Source organism: Branchiostoma lanceolatum, chromosome 6 (genome assembly GCF_035083965.1).
Source record: "Branchiostoma lanceolatum isolate klBraLanc5 chromosome 6, klBraLanc5.hap2, whole genome shotgun sequence".
NCBI classification, from domain to species: Eukaryota; Metazoa; Chordata; class Leptocardii; order Amphioxiformes; family Branchiostomatidae; genus Branchiostoma; species Branchiostoma lanceolatum.
The window spans coordinates 19,839,314-19,849,347 of record NC_089727.1 but is presented as its reverse complement, the minus strand read 5'-3'; the positions used below and the strand labels follow the sequence as shown (position 1 = coordinate 19,849,347).

Here is a 10,034-nt window from a genome sequence, read left to right as displayed (position 1 = left end):
GAAATGTGACCCTAGCATAAGTAGTTGCACAGTGTGAAACCATGATGGAGTGTGGGTATTCGTTTACGATGATTGTACACAGGTATGACATCATACCGACACGCCAGGGTCATGTCAGGTGTTATTGACTTTACTCTAAAGGTTGAACGTATCTTGGAGGTCATTGGGATCCTCCATTTAGAATGACGGGGGACACGTCACAGGGAAGGGGATGTATTTACAAGTAGTAGCTAAGGATAGGCTGTCACACGAGTCAACAAGACAAGGTTAACGAAAGGTAAATGCAACTGACTGAACCGTGTCAGGATACCATTGTGGCGGAGGTAGGGCTACAAATGAAATTTTGAACGGAGACCGGAATCGCGCGCTTTCGTTAAAACTTTCTTGTTTGAGGCTTACAATTGCACAACAGGAAATTGTATCTAATCGTCGGACGTGTGATGTGTAGTAGGCCTATTAGTAAACAAATTGATTTTGACTGCTCGTAGTTATACGATCTCTGTGATCAACACCCAAGAAATGTTGAAAATACTTGATTCGGGGTTAAGTACCATTTATTTGAATGAAAGCTGTATGTTACAACATACTTCTCAGAAAGAAATGTGATACGAATATACACCATGTAAATAATTTTCTCTTGCTTTGAAGATATCTCTCAAAAAGCGGTTACTACTGCAGGAGCGATCAAAACAATGTCATTATGTATCAAAAATGATGTTGAAGCTTTACATGTGACATCCCAGCACTGGTTAACATTCAACGCAATAACTGAACGACTAAATAATGTCTACAAGCAGATAAAATCTGGTAGAAGAAAAAAAAAGTACATTGTTTTTTTTACCGATTACATCACATGGATAGGCAAGAACAGGATATAAGTGTTAACACTGCCATAGTGGCATTCCTCAAAACGTTACAACCACATTTGTGAGAGAACTAACTACATGTACGTTTTGATATCAAAATCCCCTCTGTCAGATTACTGAGTAAAACTCAAGGGTCAGGTCCGTAGACTACTGTTACGGACAGAATGGCACACACTGCCATGCATCGCTATGGTAGATATGGTTGTCGATGCACTGGGCGGATGTTGGGGGCAGGCCAGGACGACCGGCAATGCCTTCGCATTCGTAGTAGTAGATGCAGCTGTCGGTTTTGGCTGCGCACCTCCAATGAAATACGGTTGGCGGACAGTAGAGGTCTAGCCGACGGACCCGGGAGGATCGGCCGTAAAAGCGATCGAGCTCTGTAGAAACATTTTGCACACAAAAAATAAATACTATTATGACTGCAATACGACAGCATTAAGACATCTTTTTAACAAAGAGGTTAAGTTTTTGGTTAAATACCTATTGGACTACAGATGTTTCTCAGTCACTGACAAAATGTAGTTGGATGCTAACTGAAACACCTGACGTTTAAAAATCCACCAAGTTCCTTGTCATTGAGTAACTGTCATCTTCAGTAAAGTTTTAATTTCTTTGTTGAAAGAATTCATACTTTGGTGGTTATAACTTTCAATTCTGTGGCTGAAATTTAATACAGCAATTTTATATAGCTATAAAGAATACTACTTTGATAACGTGAAATAATTTACAAAGGGTTTGCAGTTGGATTTATACAGTGTTGTAACATACCTGACTTTTCTTCCTCGATCTCGACGTCCTCTCCGATTGTCTCCATACGGTGGATTTCGAACTCCTCGCACATCTTCCGCATCTGTGGGCCCAGGGAGGACCTGTCGTACATCTGTTCCATCAGGACGCGTTGGGTGGTCTCCACAGAGGTCGTACGGACGATTGTGGTGGGCACGTCGGGGTTCTGGAAAAGGAAACAGACTGACATCAGGGCTGACCTCAAATTTATGGCTGCCCATATGAAAGCATGTTAAGATACACTGAAATAAGGCTTTATAAAAGTACAAGCCCACTACACTGGAAAGTCACAAGAGTTTAGTTGATAACCATGCAAAGAAAACAGAGGGTTGTACAGCTCAAACTTTGAGGAAACCTGCCAGTTTCAAGGAAACCTTACCTTTGACCCCAGATTTCTGATGTATCCCTCCGCATTACCCAACAACTCACATCTATCCTTACGCCAACTAAAATGGCAAACTAAACAAATGTCAACCAAAATGGGAAAGCTAAGACCCCACCAGTGTTCCCTCTAAGAAAAGTTTTAAAGAGTTTAAGTAGGCTCTAAAAAGGTATTCAAATGCGCTGCGCAACGCAACTTTGGGGTCAGCCCAATAAGTGGACATACATCCTGTGAAAGTGAAAAGTAAAACGGTATGTGCACGATACGACTTACAGCGACCAGCTTGAGTCCTTCCTCCACGCTCTCGAACGGGGCCATGTCTTCTGGCATGTCGGACAGCAGGCACTGTTTCCTCTTCTCAAACAGGGTCATCATCTTCCTCTGTAAAAAAAGTGTTGAAAAAAATGAAGAACGTATGTATGTATGGTTTAAAAATCGTAATATTAAACAGCAAAAGGGGGGATCTCTTTGGTGTCAAAGGTAGATCCAGTAGTAAGAGGATTATTTCGACCAGCTAAACGCGGTTTCATTACTTGCAATGTTAATGGTAGAAAAAAAAGAATACTTACAGTGTTGAAGTCCATCATGACCATACTGTTGGACACGGTGTTGTGGTCAGGCACGGTGAAGATCACAATCTTGTCGTCATGATCCACGTCGGCTTCCTCGTTAAACTTCGTCCCGCGCTCGTTGATCGGCAGGGTGAGGTGCTGAAATTAGGTTAATCAGATAAGTTTTAAACTGCCACTTTGGAGCTTGGTAACATTCCATTTCATTGAAACACAATACCTTTCAAAACATTACATTACAGCACCTTTGTTATCAAAATAGAATGAAAAAACGTACTTCAAATTTGTCATTAACTTCTGTATTAGCTTTGAAGGAAAATGACCCACCTCGAACTTTCCCTTTGCCGCGGGGGCGGGCGCGGCTGATGGAACAGCGAAAACACCCGCCACACAGGCCATCATCACCAGTGTCATTAGAGCCATCGTAGCCTGAAAAGACGGAGACAAGGAGATTTATTTCAACAAGAAACATTTAAGACACTATTATAGTGAGAACTTGGCAGCAATGTACTTGGCAGCAATGTCATTTTATCAGAAACAAGATTGGCAAAATAAATGACGTTGCCCTGCCGACGGTGGTCTCTGTTTTCGTCTTTTTAGCCCACAGTTACATAAGGACCTCACTTGCATAAACTCAGTTGATCACCTCCTCTACCCAAAACACACAGTTGTCCAATGTATGAAAGACTTGTCTTCACAAAAGAAGATATTTCCTCATAAATGGCTAGAATGGCTCCCAATAGCTGAAATTCACAAGCAAAGCAAAGCAAAAGCTACTTTCGCCTGGAAGGCTATTAACGATCTGGCTCCACCTTAAATCACAGAAATGTTCACGAAGCTGCAAGTCTTCCAGGTAAAACTGTACTGCCATTTCCTGTTGAGCAATAATGTAGTAGAGATTCCATAAATTATTGTTACTTGGGTATTGTTGTAAATTCGGCTAGCACGTTCAAGGCAAACAACAAATACTTGTATAGCAAAGGCCTGAGAACGCTCTTTGGAATCAATCATTAATCTTTAAAAAATCTGACGCTACACATACAAGCAAGAGCCGCAAATCTGCCTCATGAAGATCATAATAAGGTGGAGGGGCGTTGTGTTTGATTCTTTTCCCCCGAAAGAGAATGCTGTGATTTGGAAGATGATGAATGGTTAATGGCCTGCCTCTAGGTGTATATGGTGTCAGAAGATCTGGGGCGACGACTACATTTTATTTAAGGGAAAACCAACGCCTTGACGCATGTGTAAAAAGCGATATTTGTTTTATGGTTCTGACATCTGGGAATCATTCAAAAGTTCAAAATCTACCCCAATTGAAGCCACCGACTTAGAATCCTGCAACCAATCTTTAAATGTTGCCAGATGATGCATATAATCTTGGTGTGATGGCGGAATTGTGGAGACACACCCTTAGACTAGAAGTCCCTAAACGCCATTAAACACTATATTAGAATGCACCATAACGTGCAAAATGTATTGCTGTGTACACACCACGTTTACCTGGAAAACGTTCAGAGATCACCTTTCCACTCCTATTCAAGTTTTAAATGGGCACCAATAACCATAAACCAATATAGATATTTCTTGCTGTATTTTACCAGGACCCTGAAAGGTCAATTGGCCCAGTAGACTCCATATACTAATCAAACGTAGCCAAAAACAAGACATTGTATTGGTCTCGACACAAGGCAGAAAGTTATTAGCATATCACTGGTCAATGATTTTTGAAAAAAAATGCACTGTTTTTCCCCCACTAGTTTAAAACAAAACAAAAACATTTGTAACAGATCTAGGATTTTGAAACAACGGGATACTCCTGTATGTTTTAATTTGCTTTAATCACCAAAGTACAATTTCTTCGTTTTGCACTCTCGCATTGGCTTTGGGTCTCCAGATAACCGTTCCATATTATCCAGATTGTGTGGCCTTTTCAGTGATGGGAAATTTGTACACCAGCATTTTTCATAAATGAGAGTGCACAACCAACGGTCCATATTCTTCATGTTTATTCTTGTATTTATTTGCAGGGGCCACACACCGAGTCCAAGGAACCGCATGTACAATGACACCTACAAGGGGTGGTTATGGCAGAAGGTATCTGGAAAAAGGCACTAAGAGTAGAAGGGTGAAATCTAGAAGCTACACAAAAAGGAAATATCTGTACAAAAGTAATTTGAGGCTCTGAATTAAACTCCTTCATCAAGCTAAATTTCATTCCTGCCTTACTTTTTTTCAAAATAGGCAAAAGTGGAATGGCAAGCCATGTAACCTTCCACTTGCTAGCATCGCACTTTCATATCATGTCTTCCCATCCCTCTTTCAATAATGTTCAGTTTACAGCCCTATTTTATTTGAAAAAATAGCCCTTACCCGTCGGTACACGGTTCTGTTCGCACTTTCTCCTATACCTTACCTGCATGCCAACACCCGTCTTGGAGACTGCTTTTTCATTCTATAGGCAAAGATCTAACACCTTTTTCACTGGCTTTTTCTTTATGAAATGACCGTACCTCAGCTATGGTCTAGCCTTCGGGGCCCAAATGAAATGAACACAACTGCCATTCAGAAAAGGAACTATTTTTATATTATAGGTAGTTTCCCTAAATTTACTGTCCCGAACTATTTATCTTTACATGATGTCATATCAACCCTATACTATTCTGTAAAAGGTTCCCTGAACACTTTAGAACAGAGGGTAAAGTTATTTTCCAAGCAGAGGTTTTGGTCGGGTGGGGTAGTAGTGGCCGTTATTTTTTTGCGTAGGCCTCCCGTAACGGGAGGTCAACGTAAAAAAAAACGGCCACTACTACCCCACCCGACCAAAACCTCTGCTTGGAGAATAAGGTAAAGTATGATCTACAAAGGTCCACAGTTTCTAACATCATAAGGCGACGGACTAACGTAAACAGAAGTCGAGAAGACCAACCTCTTCAGGTTCGTAGGAGAATCACTCCAGACATTGTGTGAATTATTAGTATGGGTAAAATTGTTGAGGAAAACGCTGGAATATGTATTCATTTAAACGTTTCTTTATTAATTGTCTACAGATAATGTTAAATTAACATTTTACAAAAAAACTAGAAACAGAATACTCAATGGAAAAATATTTACTGTTACTAGATAACTTTGAGCTAAGATCGGCGATTAGCAAAATTATCATTAGCGCCCACCCTCTTGAAATTGAGAAACGGCGATACAAAAAGTTACCTGTGGGGGGAAGATTATGTAACTACTGTATGTCGAAAGCGGTGGAAGACGAAATACATTTTATCTCAAACTGCCCCTTCAATGATCGGGAAAGAAAATAGCTTTTTAAGGAAGCCTCCAAAACTTACCACAATTTCCAAACGTTTACCGACGAAAATAAAACTAGAACCTTGTTAACCTCCCAAAACCCACACATTACAAAAAAGTGGGACACTTCGTCTTCCACTGCTTCCAAAAAAGAAGTCAAACCCAAAAAGCGTAGATTTTATTCCGTAGTAGTTTTTAGAATAGCCATGTTTTCTACTAGTCAACATTGTTAACTCGCACTAACTGCACAGTATACCCATTCTATGCATTGTTTCATGTTGCAATAAGCCCTCGGGCAAGAACTTGCAAATAAAATTATTATTAAAAGAAGAAGAAGAAAAAGTAACCATAACATACTTGTTCTCCTGGCGCTGCGCGGTAAAAGGCTAACTTTAAAATGTCTTGTTCTTCGTTCTTCTCCGGTACTGGGGCGCTCTGGTGTCCAGTGGCCTATCTATCCTTTTTTTAGCCGTATGTATGCAAATGTTCTGCCAATCATCCCAAATATGCGGGAACTAACTTCTATGATTGGCGAAATTAACAAGGGTAGACTTTCAAGGAGGAGCTTAGGAAAGATTACGTCATTCCCAAGCAAATATCGCGAACACGATTTCCAGGTAAAAAAGCAATCAACCGTCGGACACGATCTCAAGTTTACCGTCTACTGCACAACAACAGACCAGATTCACCGTGACTGTTTTTCTTTCAGCCATCACATACCAGTTTCAAGTGATGTCAAACACCTGTCAGATGAAATATTTTGCATCTGATTGCCTTTCTGACAAGCACATGTAGATGAGAGTGATCATCAACTGAAGTCGGTACCTCAAAAGACGACATCGATTAGGATAACCTAAGTTATTAGGTTACCCGTTGTGCTGACCAATATTTCTCTGCGCATGCAAGAGAGACCATTTGTCTTCAAAATGATTTTTTTTTAATTCAGAGATAGATTAAGGGATTTAGAAAATTTGAAAAAGATAGGAAATGATCAGACAGGCAGACTTGATGACAAACAGTAGCTTTCAAACGTATGTGTGCATTCATCATAGATAATGAAAGGATTGTCTAGTGCTCACGAATACTGCCTGCCGTTTCATTTAATTCTTTCCACAATATGTCTAACTGACTTGCTATGTCACAGGTTTTAAATTCAATATCATTATTTCTTATAAGGATACACGTCCCATTTTTTCATTTTTTTAAATACGTCCATATAATATTCCATATTTTGCGATTACCTACGTCACACAAGTTACAGATAAAAGAATTGAAGTCGTGTGTTTTCACAGGAAGCTATCATCATTGGTAAGAAAAGAGATCTGGCTTTTATATCACTATATATATACAATGAAAATGAATCCGCTGGATGGTGCGAACTCTAAGCCACGACTATCCTTATATTGAAGAGACAAAAATGTAATCAAATGTGATGTCTTTGTTGTAGGGATTTTAAAAAGAAAGCAATGAAGCGAACTGGCAACATTTGATGAAATGTTTTCATAGATCTGTATCTGTATCTATATAGCCGATATAACCGCCATTCGGCGTAACACACCAGCTAAAAACCGGGGTAGGAGGAAGATCCTACCCCGAATTCTACCAAATAAGCCTTTCTAGTCTTATGATAACATAATTACAGCTCTTTAAGGTTCCAATCGCAATTTGGTCGAAACTCTTTCGACATATTCGGAAAATTGGGACTCAAATCTATTGGTTATAATTAAATTAAAATCGATTATTTACGTCAGTATACATAAGTATAACAGTACTCTCTACTATAACAAAGGGCATTTTCGAATTTATTAAAAAAAAGTAACTCACATAGGTGAGAGCGCTGTTTATTGGAACAGGGGCCTTTAGTGAAGAGTTTCGCAAGTTTGTGTCTCCACATGGCATGCGGCACCTCCTTTGATGTGAGGGCCATCTTGGGGACTTTAATGAGTTGGTGCCGAGTGACAAAGTTTAATGGCTTGGAAAGTGAAGACTGCTGTAGACTGTACATTTTTACGCTAGGCGCTCCTAAATCATTCCTCATGCGCGTTTCCGTCCAGTAAGTCAAATACACGACCACACGCACTCTGCCTTCGAACAATAAGGTTCAGTTCTGGGAGATTTGCTTTGGCATGCTCAAATGTTTTGGGAAAACAACTTGTCCATGTTTCACTAATCTTGAAAGGATGAAGTAAAGAAAGCATGTCAATGTCACATCACCATTCGATGGGTTGTTTGGGAACTTCACCGAGCTGCTGCAAAAGAAAAGAATTGATGGCTTGGAACGTCAGAGATGCTCTTATTACAGTCGCCAGAATGTTTTGTTTCAGGTTTTGCTATGTTTGAATGGCGTTCTATATAGTTTTTTTTAGGTAAGCGGAACAACAAGGTAGGTGTCAGGAAGACGAAGTTTAAGTTAGAGAATGAACCACCTGGCGGCTTCTTGCGGTACTGCACCTGTCACTTCAGCACATCTATGCTGAAAATAACGACCAAATCTGATGATCGTCAACAGATTGATACACAAAACCGAGCTTACACCATGCCAAATAATTTTTCATAATCAACCTCTAATATTTGGCAAAGATATAAGTCACGTAAACATCATGTCTTGGTTATGAACAACCGCGAAAACAAACTCTTGAAAAATATACGATTGAGTTTAATATTAAATCTCGCCGATTCATACCATACATTTCGTGGTCATAAAGACCAGATTGTAATTGAACTGTAGTTGTGCATTTGATTTCTTAGAGAACTTGGCAGCTCGATCTATTAGTTGAAATGACAGCATGATAAAATGACACTTTGTAAATTTGACTTCTGTGCTTGACAGTGCGTTTGTCTTTGGTCAGACAAAAGTCTTTGGTGTCTTGTATGCTCCGCTTGCCCTAACATTAACTCATCATGCGTTGTCATGGTCTGTGTAAGCAAATACAAGATAAGATTTCTGTAAGTCAGTCACCTGAAACGACACCTTTCTTCGGCTTTCCTCTCGCGCTAAAAACAGCCGCAGGCGAAATACGCTGGACCGAAACGCTCGTCCTGTATCAGACGGGGTGTCTATAAACGGTTATACCACCAGGGAGGAGGCAAACCCCTATGAAGTAACAAAAAATCTACGAGAAAGTTCGCAAAATCCTGACAGAAAATAAATGCGGCCCGCTCTCAGAATGTCACAACCTGAGTGCCCGCACATGGCCGCTGATTGGCTGTTCGAGTTCTTGATCCCGTGGGAAACGTCCCTAGGCCAATCCAAATTATACCAGCCGCATCGTCCAGCCTAAATTTCTATTTAGTTGGGATGGCAGCGTGATAAACTGTCAGCATGGTGAAACGTTAAACTCCTCACCCTTTACTCTTCTGAATAGAGTTCTCTGTTACGATCGTGTTTCAGTCGATTCTGGTACGACCGCTGTAATTCAAATTTCGGGCGGCCGCCAAGGGTGTTCACCGACGTCACAAAGCACAGTGCATTCGAAGTTTCTTGTATATCACCGGCGTGATTCACCGGCGAACGGAAGTGGGAGTATACATGTAGTTGCGTGAGACACAATTTTACAGTCAAGTGCGCACTGATAATGCCCCCTTTCTCTCGAACTATACGCAAAAGCACACAGGCAAACAGAGAGACACACAAACACAGATACCTGCAAAAACACGCACACACACTCTATCTTTCTCTCTCTCTCACACACACACACACACGCAAATAAACACGTACGGACACATTGAGACGCAATGCAACGCGATTAAGACACGCTGAAAATAAAATGTCCCTAATATTGAATGGATGAATCAGTCAGAATTATTGGACAGTGTCAGAAATCCTAAGATGAAAAAATATTAGGACAGATGTGCCCTAATCCCCTTTTTCGAATAGCCGACCGTACCCTCCTACAGTCTACCCCACTCACATCATTCCCAGACCGTGGTTTGGAGTCAGTGAGCAAGTTCTTTTATTGTTTGGAGCTGATCAGCGAGATTGACTGAAGGTCGGCTGCGGCAGTCGAATATTTGAAATATTAACGAGTGGTCTGGATGTTGTAGAAATTTCCTGGTGGTCCGGAAGGAGTCGTCAAGCGGACGAAATTTGGTTGGGAAATCATCTGTAGCGGTGGCATAGTGTAGACTCGGTTG

General features: G+C 40.7%; 1 protein-coding gene across 1 annotated transcript; it reads right to left on the bottom strand.

The window, feature by feature from the left end:
- Positions 1-536: 536 nt before the first annotated feature.
- LOC136436970 (uncharacterized) lies at positions 537-6,389 on the bottom strand. The gene is made up of 6 exons (XM_066431393.1): positions 6,258-6,389; positions 2,934-3,035; positions 2,607-2,747; positions 2,311-2,418; positions 1,638-1,821; positions 537-1,246 (listed from the first exon to the last, which is right to left on the bottom strand). Exons 2-6 carry the CDS (start codon positions 3,027-3,029, stop codon positions 1,020-1,022), a joined length of 756 nt encoding a protein of 251 aa, XP_066287490.1. The 5' UTR covers positions 3,030-3,035; positions 6,258-6,389; the 3' UTR covers positions 537-1,019.
- Positions 6,390-10,034: the final 3,645 nt, after the last annotated feature.